At 37.0% G+C, this 16,578-nt stretch overlaps 1 protein-coding gene across 1 annotated transcript; it reads right to left on the reverse strand.

Moving 5' to 3' along the window:
- Positions 1-785: 785 nt before the first annotated feature.
- LOC136803148 (uncharacterized) lies at positions 786-1,103 on the reverse strand. Its single transcript, XM_067059921.1, has one exon. It carries the CDS (start codon positions 1,101-1,103, stop codon positions 786-788), a length of 318 nt encoding a protein of 105 aa, XP_066916022.1.
- Between the last annotated feature and the right edge of the window lie 15,475 nt (positions 1,104-16,578).

The raw sequence follows: 16,578 nt of genomic DNA on the forward strand, positions 1-16,578 counted from the left end.
CATACAATTCGGGATCCTCATTGATATCTGGGATCTCGGCACAGATCAAACTGTCAATGTCTTCAGGGGAACGTATTTTGTCACCATCCTCAAGAGTAATCAACATATGAGCGTGGGGTAGGCCACGCTTTTGAAATTCAATTACATGAACAGAAACTTTACCTTTACCAAAGATACCTTTAGTTAGAATGTCGTTTTTAAGTGCCTTCAACTTTGCACTAAAAACACGGGAAACTAAATCAGGACGATCACTTGCGGTTTGGCCTGGTAAAAGGTTTTCCGTAATCTCTCTCCATTTTGGGTTACATGTCATTGTAACAAACAAATCAGGCTTACCAAATACAGCAACCACTGCCATAGCATCTAGATAGAGTTGATGCATGTTACGGGGACTTCCTGCAAAGGTTGATGGTAGAATAGTGACCCTACCAACTCTGGCCTGGCGTGCTTCTGCTTGATCATTCAGATAATCATGCAAACCCCTGTAGCGATCAGCCCTGATTGTAGCCTGGTTGGTTCTATACCAGTGTAATCGATCACCTTCTATTTTTGTATAGCTATCAACCAGGTATTGCTGGAAGAGTTTACCAGCATGATGAAGTGCTGAAAACTCAGGGCGTACAGCAATACGATGTTGATAGAACTCTTTCATGCTTACCCTGTCTCTTTGAGGACGATTTAGTAATTGATTATCAAGATTGTATGCCATCTGGGTATTCCATCCTAGATCACCATGAGGGAACAACAACGGATAGGTTAATGGATCATTGAGTTGTGATGTATAATCAATTTTTTCTCAATGGTTGGTCCCTGGGATAAACAACAACATCTCTGGTGGTTGGGGGAGCACCATCATCGCCAACAAAAACAGCAGCAACTTCATTGTTGACTGGTGCATTTCCACGCCTGTTATCATTACCAGAACGCATGATCATCCTCACTTCAGATGTCGGACGATTCTCCTCAGCAGCACGGATCCGTTCTCTTTCTTCAACTTCTTTCATATTCAGATATTGTCTTACCCAAGGGGAAACTTGGTGTAAAACAGTTTGTATGGTAGCCATAGTATTGCGATTACAATCGGCAGCAGAAGGATTTGCCATTCTGTTGTTCAATGCTTGTGCTGCCTCAATGAGATAAATTTGACTGAACGACGCTTGGGCATTGTCATCAGGAAATAATGCACCATATCTATGACATATCTGTCCACAAATTCTGAAACAGGGAGGTCCCCGTCCAGGTGGGTCAACGATATTGGCAGACATGGAAACAAAACTAAACAAATTGTTGTAAACACACGAATCAGCTTCCTGAAATTCTTTGCTTCTGCAGAATTAGATGTAAAGAGCTCACGTAAATCATCTGGAAACGGCAAAGCTGGGGGTAGCCGTACTGCTCCCTGAACACAACAATTGAATAATTCATCAGGGAACTTGGTTGCATTACAGTGTGGACATTGAACATTAAAATCCCCAATGTAATGTCTTGAAGGTAAGCCAACAACTTGCCAAATATGAGCACGTGCAGCATTGAGCAATGGTTGAATATGATTCCGTCGATTACGATTACCATTGTTGGCACGATAAAGTCTTTGATGCTGAATATTGTTCTGTCCCCTCTGATTTTCCACATCAGCTTGCACATCAACTGGTTCAAAGTCTACATCTGGCAACACTGCCGCCACTCCATCAACCATAAGGATTTGATTGTTATTTTCTGGATGAGCAAGCTCTTGTCGTTGTTGGTTGGCAATGATACCAACATTGTTTGGATGATGATTGTGATTGCGAGCGCGAGCATCTGCTATGTCAACATCACCATCAACCCTTCTGAGTACATTCCTTACCTGTGCTACATTATCAACATTAGCATCCAGCTGATGTTGCCGTGCATAGTCATGATCACCCATTCATAAAAAATCACATACCTGATACTTACTTACTTACGACTTACTTCAATCAAGGGGAGAGGGAGAATAATAATTGAACCTAAAATCTAATGAAAAATTGATACCTGACAACAACAAACTACTTTGGGGCAAAGCTATGCCATTTTCTTTCTTTGTATGTTTGAACTGCAGTAATAAGTCTTTATATTCTTCTTTTGGAAGTTGGCCTTGACAGCTCGAGACTTTCTTCCTTTTCGTTGGAAGATGAACTTGGATTTCTTTTGGAGGCTCTTCCAGTGTTTTTTGACTTTGAAGCCGCTATATTGACATTTTCCAAATATGGATTAAGTATAGCCATATAAGGAAAAAGATTAGCTTCACGGCTAGATATCTGGAGAAGCGTATAGAGTTTCTTAGCTAGTTATATCTTCCGTAAAAGCCCGGGCTATAAAATATACGGTCTATCACGTTGCTATGTGAACGGATTTAAAGAAAAATGGCGGATTCTCGATATAAACAAAAACACAAGGAACAAAAATGTGTCACAGATTATTTTCCTATTTTCCCCTCCCGATTAACCATTTTACTATACAGACATATAATGAATTAATAACTGAAGAAAGAAGCTAAGCTCAAAGGCCAAAATCATTTACTACACAGAAAACAAAACATGAATTTATTGAGGACAAAAAACTGGTACGGTATAAAATGAAAACATCAGCCGCTCAATATTAAAGGAACCCAAAGAAATGGAAGATGTCAATATTTTTATAATGAGGTTTAGTGTTAATTGAAAAGGTGCTAGTGATAAATTTAATGTATATAAATCTGAATGAAATTAGAATGATTCATTTTATCATATGATGGTGTCAATAATAACTATAACCTTGTCCTATTTTACAACATTATAAAAATGATGGAAAATAAAGTGAAAGTGTATTTTTAATTTTGCTTATCATTGTTCTAGAGTTCTTGGTTAAACAACAACATTGTAATAATTTTCGGTCGGTCTAAAAACTGAGTCGATTGGTCTAAAAAGTGAGTCGGTCGGTCTAAAAAGTGAGGCGGTCGGTCAGTCTACAAAGTGAGGCGGTCGCTCGGTCAGTCGTTGAGCAAACATATTTGTGATTGCCGCCTATAAAGACTACCAAATTATTTAGATGTATTACCAATACACCATGCAGCAAAAATATGACACTCTCAATTTTCAAGAGGAGTAAAGTAAATGTTTCCATTGGTCGGTCTTTGGTCTTTGTGAATTTTGTTAGGGTGGTTGGTTGCGATAAGCCCCATAATTCTGAAGAACAACCGTACAAATCCATAACAAAATGTTCTCTATTTAAGAAACAGGAATACCATGACCATTACACCATTCCATATCCATTTACAAACGATGGCACCAGTGACCAGAGCAGAGACACCAGATGTACAATTCTTTCAAATTATTACTGTTTTCTGTTGCTGAAATGAAATATATAATAATAATATATTAAGAAACCAAAGAAAAAAAAAGAAAAATAGCTGTTGAGCTTCTTGTTATTCTATTTACTTTTATTTACGAAAATTACCAGTAAAGTAGAATTTCGAAAACGGAGATACGCTTCCGAACCGGGCGACGTTTCCCGATCGGCAAGGAACCGTAGGCGTGTTTTCCGTTGACGTGTCTCGAAAAAAACGTACTCCGCTTCGGAAAAAGAACACTGTACTGTTTTCCCGCTCGGAGCTCGATTTAAAAAGAGACTTGGAAAAAAATCCATAATGGCCCCCCCACGGCTCACTCACATTAGACTTTTAGTATATAGACTATGCTATGATTATTACACAAAAAGATTTAGCTTGTTTTTAACTTTCTGTTTCAAAACACACAGACAATAGATTACACTTTGCGCAAGGATATTTAATTTTAAGGGTTATGCAATCAGTTTTCAATTTGTATAAACATTAAACACTTCATGCAAGATTTGATTTTAATCGAGGTTTTACTCCTATATTTTTTAGGAATCACATTTTTTAAAGAAAAAAACAATCGAGTCAAGAAGACTTTTTTTAAGAAGGGTGGTGGTGTAATACTGTACATGGGCGTAGAATGGCGGTAAAAAACCACGCACTGGAAAAGGAGGAGAAAGTGCATCGTTTTAAGAATAATTTCCCTTGAGCAGGAAATTTTTAAATATCAGAACGGTTAATCTAAAAAACAAAATATTTCAAATCGATTTTGTGCTACTGAGTCTAAACTTCATAACACCTTCTAACAACAATGTTTCAATTGACCATGTTTAACAAATTGTTTTGTCAATCCTTTTATATATATCCATTATAAATACACTAACATCTAAGCAATCGTAAAATTGATGAGCTTCTACAGATAATTTGATATATTTTACAGTGTTCGATCCGACTGTAAAAGTAATTGTGAATGGTTCAGTTGTATTAAATAACTGTTTCACAAAGTCATTCTCGTCCAATTTATAAATAAATGAATAATCAATTATTCGAACCAAATCTTGGAAGCGGTCGTTTCGCAAATTTAAGTTGAAGACTTCACCTGACGAGACTTCTTTAACGCTAAGTGCTCATTAAAATGTGGTTGCACAATGTAATTCATTTATTTGACACCCACACTTTTGACATTTTGCTGCATCCTGGTTGGCTTTGAGATTTTTCTCCATACAAGTTGGACAAACAGAAAAACTTTTAATACTGTTGACACCACAAATGACTGCAACAATTTTTGTCTCACCCACAGGTTCCTCAGATTCTGCCAATTCATCAATTTGATGTATTAAAGATGCTTTGAACTTGTCGATTTTGGTCGAATTTAGCATAGCACAGTTTTTCACCAATTTTAATCTTAGATTTTTCATCAGATAACAACTGCCTTCTTGAACCATATCAAAATCTCCACCATAAAGAGTTATTTTAACATCCGATGTTTTATCCCGAGCTATAACTTCTTGCTTATCAATTCTTTCATTGTTATATGTGGAATGCGATGTGACATTGCGATTTCAGCTCTTATGTTTACAATTTGACCTGGAGCCAGTCGAGGGAATTCTATAATTTCCACTATGGCAGTCTCAGCAAGATTTGGGTTGAACTCGAAATCGGCGTCATTTGGCTGCATCAGCATCACGGTCGATTCTTTGTTCATAAAATATTTTGAACGGCTTGTGTTAAATCTGCTAATTTTGACTGGACTTTTGGATGTTTGAACCTCCTGAATGCGAGGTTGCTTGTTGCTGGAGTGAAAACAAAGAGCTTTCTTTGCTCTATTTTCAGTCTGTGCTATATATTCATAGTATTCCGTATCATCGGTACTCCTCTTCATTGGTGACAGGTTGTGCACGTAGCAGATAGCTAAAATAATAAGAATTAGTTAGTATATTAAATAGTTGATTACATCAACCATGAATTTAATGTAGAGAGAACTCTGAATACACAACGAGTTTAAGAAACGGTGGAGTGTCTATTGTATTCCATTTATTCGCGTGAACAATACCGGATCCAGCTTCGTCCGAGAAATGGCGGTCGAAGCGAATATAAATGGCGCTCAAAAAACCACAGATAATTATCGTCGTTTTTACAATTATGTTTTGTTTAACCAAGATTTCAAGAGTTTGAGGATATAATTTGGTTTTTATTGTGTCTCTGTCCATTCCTGAAAGGTGATTGGTCAGTTTTCTATATGTTTTGATTGAAAAAAGGTCCTTAGACATATTTTTCTTAGCAAGCTTTTCTTAACTGTTGTTTATGTTTTTGGTGAAAGTCTCCTGGTCTTGCTAATATCTCAACATTGGAAGCTCCTTTAGGGCTAATTTTTTCTTTATTAGTTAGAGAAAGACAAAAACTATATCAATTTCTTTGGTGGATCGCGGTGGATCGGTGCTTTCAATGTACATTTTTACATGGATTTTTAAGCTTTGAAAGTAAGGCATTTCTTCCAGATTTTGTTGTGGGGAGCAGTCTTTAACTTGTTTAAGCCCTTGCCTTATGATTTTTTTGATTTTTTTTTCTTTCTCAGATCATAAAAGTAAAATGGGATACGCCAAAGGTTGGACCCCCGATATGGACCCCAATGTCGACCCCATTATGGACCCCAATGTGGACCCCAATATGGACCCCAATATGGACCCCTCTTCAAAAATAGAAAATTGCATCACGTCACCACGTGGCTGGATTATATTATCCTTACCTATGCTCAGTGTCCTCAAAACCTCACTATTTATCCTGATATCCTCACTATCCTCATATTCTCACTATCCTCATTATTCTCACTTTCACCACTATCCTTATAACCTCACTATCCTCATTATTCTCACTATCACCACTATCCTTATAACCTCACCATCCTCATTATCCTTATATCCGATATGGACCCCCTCAGAATAATTTTAAACATTAAATTGGGTGTCTCCGAAAAAAAAGGAGAAGATAAATACGTGCTGGGAAGTTTTCTACTTGCGTACTAACAAAAGAAAAAGCGAAACACGTTTTGAATACAAGATATCGCATGATAGAGCTCATAAATAAAGTAGCACTTGAATTACTCTAATGACCTCGGTCATCGTTTCAACAAAGGGGTAGTTAATGCATTCCAAATTGATTATCGTATCTTAAACGAGCTATGAATTTTTACTGGAATTCTTAGATAAAAGATGGAGACAACAATAACATTTTAATTTCTTTTACATATTTACATCTTAACAGCTTGTTCGTATCTGTTTTATATACCGCTCTTTATATACAAAATAAAAACATCGTACAACCTAAATGACAGTCTAAAATATTACAACTAAAATAAAAAGCGTTCTATACTCCCCAAAAGGTAAACGAACCAAAAGGTAAACGAACACTTTGTTCATTCAGAGTATCAAATGAATTCTTTAAAGTGTTGCTCTCATCGAAGGGGTTTCAAACCCATTGGGTTTTCAAAGAAACTTTTATCCCTTTTCAAGCTCCCCTAAATCCCAATAAGCAAAGTGAATCATTAGACAAAACCAAGAAAGTAGGAAAGGGTTACCCAAAATCTTGCATCTACAATTCGAACTTAAAGAGTCAATCTACTCAGACATCAGCAGTGACCTTTTCTTAAAATGAAATATAAAAGTAAAAATATTCATAAAAACTCTTTCCTTAATGGAATTAGTTGATATATCATCAGAGTAGGCTATTATTAAATACTTTAGGCGTACAAACTTTCGCGATCAGAAACTTTCGCGAGGTCGAAAAGTCGCGAAATTCACGACATTTACTTTCGCGAATTTTAGGAAAAATGTTTTTCGCGAGCATAAACTGTCGCGAATCGTTGAATAAAAATGAGGGTTTTCGAATAAAAATTGCTTTAAAAGTGAAAAATATTCCTTGAATCCGATTAAGAGAGGGTTGCTCTTTGACTTTAAAAAGGCATTAGAGGATGAGAATATGCTGAAAATTGGAGATATATTACGATTTTGAGGTTTTATAGATTTCCAATTTTATGAAGAATTTTTCGCGAGCATTAACTTTCGCGAATCGCTCTGTTAGGAATTTTCAATGGGATTTACTTTCGCGAAAAAGGCCAAAATTCACGAAAATCGCGAAAACATACTGGTTTAAAATATTTCGCTCTCTCTTAGAGCATCTTCAGTTTTTTTGAATAACAAAGACGTTTAACAATTATATTCAACGACGCTAGAACGGCATTACAATGACTTCTTCAGTTTTTGACGTCACGGAACATCTGGTACACTTCTTTCGCGTATCCGTGGCAGTCTTTATTTAGACCTGGTGGAGCCAGAGTTTGGAGTCTGCACATCCATTTATCTTCGGCTCGTTCTCTTTCTGCGGAGGATGAAAATCACTTCTTCGTCGAAACTTCAACATCGTCAAAAACGACATCATCTTATCGACCGTCTTCCCTTCAACTCCAACAGTCGCCTTCCGCCGCCGAAAAACAATCGCCAACAAAATCGTGCGAAATGATATCTTGGAAAGACCACCACGTCAAAACACCACGAAACCGTGTGGTAAATGCAAGCTATGCCCGAACATTGTCACCCAGTCGGAAATCACTCACAATGGTATCACTAAACGTGTAACCAATGGTGGTAGCTGCAAAATGAAGAACGTTGTGTATGCAGCCAGATGCAAGATCCATGACAAGTTGCTATAATGATTATTTAGAATGATATAGTGTCTCTGTTGATTCTTGAGAAGGATTTGATGGCCCTGATGATTATTGAGAAGGATTTGGTTGTTTTGATTCTTGAGGAGGATTTGGTGGTCCTGGTGATTCTTTAGGAGGATTTGATGACTCTGGTGATTCTTGAGAAGGATTTGATGACTCTTGTGATTCTTGAGAAGGATTTGATGGCACTGGTGATTCTTTAGAAGGAGTTGATTGCTTTGGTGATTCTTGAGAAGGATTTGATGACTCTGGTGATTCTTGAGGAGGATTTGGTGTCCCTGGTGATTCTTGAGGAGGATTTGGTGGCTCTGGTGATTCTTGAGAAGGATTTGATGACTCTGGTGATTCTTTAGAAGGAGTTGATTGCTTTGGTGATTCTTGAGGAGGATTTGGTGGCTCTGGTGATTCTTGAGAAGGATTTGATGACTCTGGTGATTCTTGAGGAGGATTTGGTGGCTCTGGTGATTCTTTAGGAGGATTTGGTGGCTCTGGTGATTCTTTAGGAGGATTTGGTGGCTCTGGTGATTCTTGAGAAGGATTTGATGACTCTGGTGATTCTTGAGGAGGATTTGGTGGCTCTGGTGATTCTGGAGAAGGATTTGATGGCACTGGTGATTCTGGAGAAGGATTTGATGGCACTGGTGATTCTTTAGAAGGAGTTGATTGCTTTGGTGATTCTTGAGAAGGATTTGATGAGTCTGGTGATTCTTGAGAAGGATTTGATGGCACTGGTGATTCTTGAGGAGGATTTGGTGGCTCTGGTGATTCTTGAGAAGGATTTGACGACTCTGGTGATTCTGGAGAAGGATTTGGTGTCCCTGGTGATTCTTGAGGAGGATTTGGTGGCTCTGGTGATTCTTGAGAAGGATTTGGTGGCCCTTGTGATTTTTGAGAAGGATTTGGTGGTCCTGGTGATTCTGGAGAAGGATTTGGTGGCTCTGATCATTCTTGAGGAGGATTTGATTACTTTGGTAATTCTTGAGAAGTTGTAAGTTGTACGTTGGTCACACAGGAGAAGCCTTGTCAACGCGTTTTTCAAAGCACCGCTACGACATTGGAAAGAGACCGAAAAATTCAGAGTTGGCAGAACATTTCCATCGCGACCACTCCTTTGCTGACCTTGAGGTGATGATCCTAGAAAGTGACTTTTCATCCTCCGCAGAAAGAGAACGAGCCGAAGATAAATGGATGTGCAGACTCCAAACTCTGGCTCCATCAGGTCTCAATAAAGACTGCCACAGATACGCGAAAGAAGTGTACCAGATGTTCCGTGACGTCAAAAACTGAAGAAGTCATTGTAATGCCGTTCTAGCGTCATTAAATATAATTGTTAAACGTCTTTGTTATTCAAAAAAACTAAAGATGCTCTAAGAGAGAGCGAAATATTTTAAACCAGTATGTTTTTATTCTGAGTTTTACTTCGTCCGCAATGCTGAATTGAATTGATTAAAGAGAAAGTTTCTGCTCGCGAAAGTTTGTACGCCTAAAGTATTTCGTGTCAATACTAGAGAACCAGAACTAAAGAGAACCAACAATAACTTCATAGGAGTTGGGACACAAAAAAATATATAGTTCAGAAAATTGTCAAGAATTGCCACGTCAGGTTAGACAACTTGAGACTGAAATTTCAACAACACTTTGCACGTTTTAAACCCGTAAGATTGTTAGGCAAAACACACAATAAGGGAATCAAAAGAACGTGCATCAGTTTAAAGTCAATGTTTTGCTCCAATGTTTTATGATCATTAACTGCTCTACTCACTCAGTCGCCCAAGTACGAACTTCTTCACGGTGTAATTAAAGTTCTGTTTTTCTAAGCATATTTCCAACCTGCGATTATCGAATTGAGGGTTTCTTAGCTTTAAACAGTTGCACGAGACATGGTAGTGTTTGTTATCTGTGGTTTTGATCCACTTTTGACGTTGTTTTTGATAAAAATGGCCGTGTTCCCGATGACGGATACATATTTTCATGTCTAAATCATTTGGTATCAGATCAGATGCAGGTCCGTCAGCGAGGTCTCCTTTGCAACCTGCACAAACTCTGATGTTCCCAGTTATGTCAATTAGCTCAAACATTGTAGTTGTTGTCGACACATATTTTGGTTTAGTTTTGTTTGAACCACAGCCCATTTTCACCTTAAGGGATCCAGGTGTCGATTCCACTACTGAGTAACGCCCTTGAGATTTCTAAATGAAAGAAATTAAAGGGGTAGTCCAATGAAAAAATCGAAATTCTACTTTATGATCTTAATCATAAGTTGAAACCTCAATCTATTTGCCAAATCATTTATGAAAGGAAAGATTTTTCATCTTTTCAAGAGAAAACAGAAGAATATTGGAAAGACTATGGCAGCTCTTTTAAAACTTCACTTTGAAGGGTATATTGGGGATTTACTAAAAACCATGGAAGTTGTATTATTCTGATAATCCTTTAACTTACTTCAAATGGAAAAGCCTGAAGTGAATACCTTTAGTTGTACTGATATACGCAGCATAAATTTTACCTAAGTGCCCCCCACCCAATGTAAAAACATAAGTGACTTCATTTCCAATCCAAATAATTCCAATTTAGTCCTCCTAAACTCAGTGACCCAAGTGTGGGATGAAGATTGTAAATTCTCACCTCTTCATCTGGATGAGTAATTTCTAATACCTCAGCGAGTGTCAAGCGTTTCTTTGGAATGGTTTCCGCTGCTTTGGATTTTCTTTTCCTCGGATGGGAAGTCTGATTTGTTTTTTTACCAGCGTTTTTGTTGGCTCCGGAAGTGGCTGCTGGGGTAATTTTGGTGGTTTTTTCAATGCCACTTTGATAAATTTCTGCAGACATTTGTTATCATGTGCGGAGAGTTATGTGTGACTACACACACTGTAGGTTTTGTACATGAGACAAGAGCAGTTAAAACTCAAATTTATATCCGAAAATAGCATAAACGTGAATGTGTATGGAAAATATCAGGAATAACAGCCAGTTACAATGAAAAACACGATACAAGATGAACTGTTACAATCTTTATATCTATCTCTCAGAGTTTAGCTCATATGCATAATCATATGTCAGTGTCATGAGTCATAAACCCAAACATGTTAAAACACGCGCGTTTTGAAATTCAACAATCATCTGTCCAAAGCCATTTGAATCCTTTTTCTTCAGGGATAATCTAACGGGACGATACACATCGAGTATTTCATTTGATAAAACAACAACATTTCCTTTAATGACAAGAGCTTAATCAATGAATATGGAGCAAAATTAGCATTTCTTTCTAATCGTTCATTGACACGTACTGAATAATTTTTCTTGTTCGCATAGGATCGACAAAAGCCTTTTACTGAATAAAAAACATTTCGTACTTTGATAAAATCTCCATCTTCCAGGTCTTGATGCAAAGGGAATTCAACAATTTCAATTTCTGTTTTGTCAACGGTAATAGTCCCTAGTCCATTCCTCTTGAAGTAAAGTTATGGGGCTGAGGGCATGAAAAACGTATCAGGATGGAAATCTTCTACCCATCAAGGAACGTTATTGTTGTCGTCAAGTCTACCACATGGAAGAAAAACAAGTGTACAGTTCTCAAAATTTTGAAGTGGGATAGCCAATTTTCCTTTTGGTAGTCTTTTTACCTCCTTTAAAAATAACTCCAATTTCAGTGGAAACAACTAGCCAAGGTGCGACGAAGCTCATATCTGTTGATGCATGAACTTTCATAATAGCTTCGATTGGGAGTAGCTCATTCAATCTCTTCATTGACAATATATAGTACTCTTCGTTGCCAAAACGCTCCTCCTTTTCAAAAGAAATCATTGATTTCATCATGGTAGAGTCTACACCACTCAAATTTATTTGTCTATAATGAGGATTTGCAAAGCTTATTTTCGTTGTATTTAAATCCTTCATTTTCTTGAACAGACAACTCTTTGTGTATGATACGTATCTGGTAAAAAGATTCTTGTAATCCATTATAATAATATGAAATTCCAACCACAAACTCAACACAAAAATTACTCTGCTGCACAATTTTTTAAATTCACATTTTCTGAAAATTCACGTTTTCTGAAGACGATTAAAAGTGCTGAGCTATGCAAAAATAGGTTATACGGCATTACGTCCAATGAAAAGGCGCTAATCTTAACATTACGTATGGTGAAAAATGTTGACTATTTTTCAGAACGAAATTAATTTCGCACAATACTTCCACAGAAGGATCGCCGTGTAAGCCAAAAATTTAAACAAAATAAGAAAAAGATAATCCCGGGAGAAGTTGAGAAAATAAAAAAGAAATGCTTAATGCATAAAGAATCATAATAGAACAAAAAAGATTCTTGAAAACAAGCCGAATAAAATATTTAATTACTTTAGTCATAATGACTAATGTGTCAAATGATACACGAAAGTTCACCATATTTAAGATGTAAACAAAAAAAGAGCGGATGATCAATAAGGAAAGTTGAAGTCAGGAAAAACGTCCGTCAAATCATCTTCATGTAAAATGCATTCGAGTTCAGTTTTTTAATTCTAACCATACCATTTCTTGTGGCCACATTTTGAATCAAACTACAATCTCCCTCGAAATATATTGAGATTTTAGTGTATTTTAACGTTTTTCAGAATTTAAAGTTCGGGCGAGAATTGCTATTTTAGCACTTCCACTTTCTTCCATTGAATATTTCGATTTTAGAGGGGTATGGTGGCTTCTAGGCTATATTCCAAGCCTCATTCGAGCAAATTTGAGCTTTTAAATCCTGAGATCCTAATGTCCTAAGTCTTAAGTCTCATGTTAAAACTCAGAGTTAAAACTCTACTTTCCAACTGTAGTTTAAGGCGCTTAAAAATCAATTGTGGTGTTCAAAATTACACCGGGAACTCCCCTTTGTCTCAAATATTTCTTGAAGGATTGTCTGAAAAACTGAAAAATGCTGATTTCTGCTCTGCAGGGGATCCAAAATTACCTGAAAACCTCTAAAATTCGTCTTACAGCATGTTTCGGACCATTTTGAAGGGATTGCTCCTGGCCAAAATCACTTTTTTATGAAATATTTAATATTTTGCAAAGTTCCAATTTACGAAAAGTCAAAAACGTGAAAATTTCAGGAAAGTTTGACTTTTTTTCGAGTTTTAGCCCCTAAAATTGAAGAAAGGGGATTTTTGAGCCAGAAAAATTGCTTTAAACTTGGAATAAGAACCCCCGCTGAGCAGAATTCGGCATTTTTCAGTTTCTCAGACAATCTCCCTCGAAATATATTGAGATTTTAGTGTATTTTAACGTTTTTCAGAATTTAAAGTTCGGGCGAGAATTGCTATTTTAGCACTTCCACTTTCTTCCATTGAATATTTCGATTTTAGAGGGGTATGGTGGCTTCTAGGCTATATTCCAAGCCTCATTCGAGCAAATTTGAGCTTTTAAATCCTGAGATCCTAATGTCCTAAGTCTTAAGTCTCATGTTAAAACTCAGAGTTAAAACTCTACTTTCCAACTGTAGTTTAAGGCGCTTAAAAATCAATTGTGGTGTTCAAAATTACACCGGGAACTCCCCTTTGTCTCAAATATTTCTTGAAGGATTGTAGCACTTTTTAGCATCCTACATCGTCCACGAATTTTCTTACTCCTAGGACATAAAGTTTCATTTATGTAAATGTTCTCTGGGAGTTTAGATTTATTTTTGAGGATTTTTGCAACCATTTTCCTGTTAGAGATCTTGACTATAACATTCTTCCGTCTACCATACCTATGGCATGCCTGAATGTCTTGATCAGCATTGACATTGACATTGATTTCTTACAAGATCTCGCAGACCTTACCTTCAAGCCCATCGTCCTGGATCTCATCACTCACCCCAGAAATGTCCAAGCATTCCCTCTTGCTATATTGTTCAGCTTTTAAAATATCCAATTCAAGTTCCAACTCTTCCCTGTAGTAAACTAGAAACGTTTTCAGCTACAGCAGCAACAGCCTTGGATTCATTGACAAATTTCTCAAAATTTTCAATTTTTGTGTTCAAAGCTTTTAACTGTTCTTGTATGGATTGCTGTTGTAGTACAATTTTTATCAACGAGTCTTTATTCAGCTTTGAAAGTTCCTGTTCTGTGTAAACATGAGCAACTTGATTTACTGCCATAATAATCAAAAACAAAAACAAATCCAAGTATGTAAATTCAACAAAAATCAGAGTCAAAATTCGAATTCCATCAAGGTCTGGATTTCGTCTTGTGAGTTCCTGGTTAAGTATATTCATTCTCTCCAAATTTGATGATGTACCTCATCTTTGTTTTGGTTTTTCTTTGCATCTCAGTTTCTTTCTGGAGGAGTTCTTTGATTGAAGTTTTGGTTGCCTTCTTTACTTCTGATTTTGATGACATTCCTTCTACGTTTTAGATCATACCCAATCTCTTCAGTCATTTTGGTTGTACCAATTTTTTTGTGTGTGTTTCTTCCATTTGACTTTGAAGGATCCTTTTGCCAAGCCTATCAGTCCCGTTGATTAGCTTGTGTATGATCCTGATCCTTTTGTATAGAATTGTGAATTCCATTGGCCATATGCAAGTCTCCCCAGCTCGCTGTTGTCCGTGGTAAGCTGCAGATGGCTTAGACATTGGTAGCATGTATCGATTCGAGTTTCTGGGATTGTTCTTTAGTCAGTCCTGGCCACAGCTCTACATCACCAAATATTGTGTTGATGCCGGGTTCTTTGTAAAGGAACAATTTTGTTCCTATTTCCATTGTCGCTGTCGTTTGACCATATCTGGTGATGGCTCCCGTTATCTTTTTGAATTACTCTTCGATATATATTGTAGATGTCTTGTGAAGTCTCTCTTGCAATTAAACCAATTACCAAGATATTTGTACTTGTATCACCCAGTTATAATTCCTTCCTTTAATTGATAGTTCATCTCTTTTGAAGTCTTTTTCTTGCTGATGTGCATGATCTTTGTCTTTGATGTTGAAAACGTAAATCGTTTTATTTCTTCCATCTTCTTTAGTGATACTCAAGTGTTGAGTACCACGCTTTCTGAGCCTATTCTAGTTGTCCAGATATCGTCAACATGTGCGAGACCAGCTATTTGTAGGTTTGTTGATATTGTGGTCGATATTGCTGGCCTACTTCATTTATCTCCATGGTTGATGCACAGCAGAGTTGAGGGCCAAGCACAGTGCCTTGTTTAACTATTTCTCCCATTGTGATGCTTCGTGATGTTCCGGCCGGTGTCTCTATGATGATATTGGATTGTTTGTTGAGATTGAATATCTCACTCAATTCTCTCTCTCTGACTCCAGATTCGTGCAGGTCTACGAGAGAGACTTTCAACCATAGTTTATCAAAGCATTTGTATGCATCAGCAAAGATGATGTACACGTCTGTAGGGTGAACTGCACCCTAATCTATATATTAATACGCATGAACGTGTGTGTTTACAACGTTCTGTAAAAAGTGTTCGAAATTCTAACAAAACTCTACAAAGCCTCTTCCTCACGGCGTTGAACCATCGTCTTTTAGCACCCCATGCAGTTTTCCTACCACTAGACTAACTTTGAGACGCCAGTATACTATTTTCTTTACAGCAACATTGGAGCTGGATGGGTTAAAATCAACCTTCTTCACAAATATAATTTTTGCTTTTGAAGATTCCTTATTCAGATGCTCTTTAAAACTTTCTGTTTACTATAGCGGCTCCCTATCACTTTCAAAACTTTTCAAGGTCTTTCAAAGTCACTCTCGAATGTCCAGCCGCGATGGCTAGCCACGATGGCTAAGATATCATCGCTAGATATTATATCATTTTTTTACAATTTCAATTCATCTCATCATTCAATTTTGACACTCACACAAGAAGGATGTATTTGGAAGATGTTGAGATGCATGTTTCGACAGAAATTTCAAGTTTAATATTTCAAGTTCTATCTTTCAAATTCAATCATTTCTATGTACTAGAGGTTCACTTGCCTTCAAGTTTGGCATATGGCTATCCGGTACGTTTGCTTCTTTATGTTTGCTTCTTTGCCTTTTGTGCTTTTCTTGTTTGCCTTTTGTGCCTTTCTTGTTTGCTTTTTGTGCCTCCTTTTCATTAATATTTAGGTTGGGCCCGGTTTAGATCTGGACATTAGGCGAGGTCATTTTAGGCATGTTTTTTGTTAGTCAAATTTAAGTTCGTTTAATGCATTCAATTATTGTCAATATTCACTCAATTAGTCATATATTCAATTATTCAAAAACATCAATTACTTTTGTCAATTTTCTAACATCAATTTCTCTAGTTTATTTTCTAATTGTAATTTTTCGGTTTGAACATTATCAACATTATCAAATTCCCCAACATTCAAACGGAGTCCTACGTCATTCAAGGGGAACCTGCCCGTTCAATTTCAAACACACGGAATCGTTCATCAATTCAAACGAATATCCGTCTTATCAATCAGTGATCCATTCTGTAAATTTGGTGATCCACTCAACAACGTCCACTCAACAGGAGACCTACCAATATGGAATCCACTCAACAGGACACACCCAATAATTCACATGACGGCGGG

The sequence above is a fragment of the Clytia hemisphaerica genome, unplaced genomic scaffold (genome assembly GCF_902728285.1).
Source record: "Clytia hemisphaerica strain Z4C2 unplaced genomic scaffold, Clytia hemisphaerica genome assembly, whole genome shotgun sequence".
In the NCBI taxonomy this organism is placed as follows: domain Eukaryota; kingdom Metazoa; phylum Cnidaria; class Hydrozoa; order Leptothecata; family Clytiidae; genus Clytia; species Clytia hemisphaerica.

Bases quoted from the DNA above. Each gene is read 5' to 3' on its own strand.
- LOC136803148 (XM_067059921.1), bottom strand. From the start codon at position 1,103: ATGGCAAATCCTTCTGCTGCCGATTGTAATCGCAATACTATGGCTACC.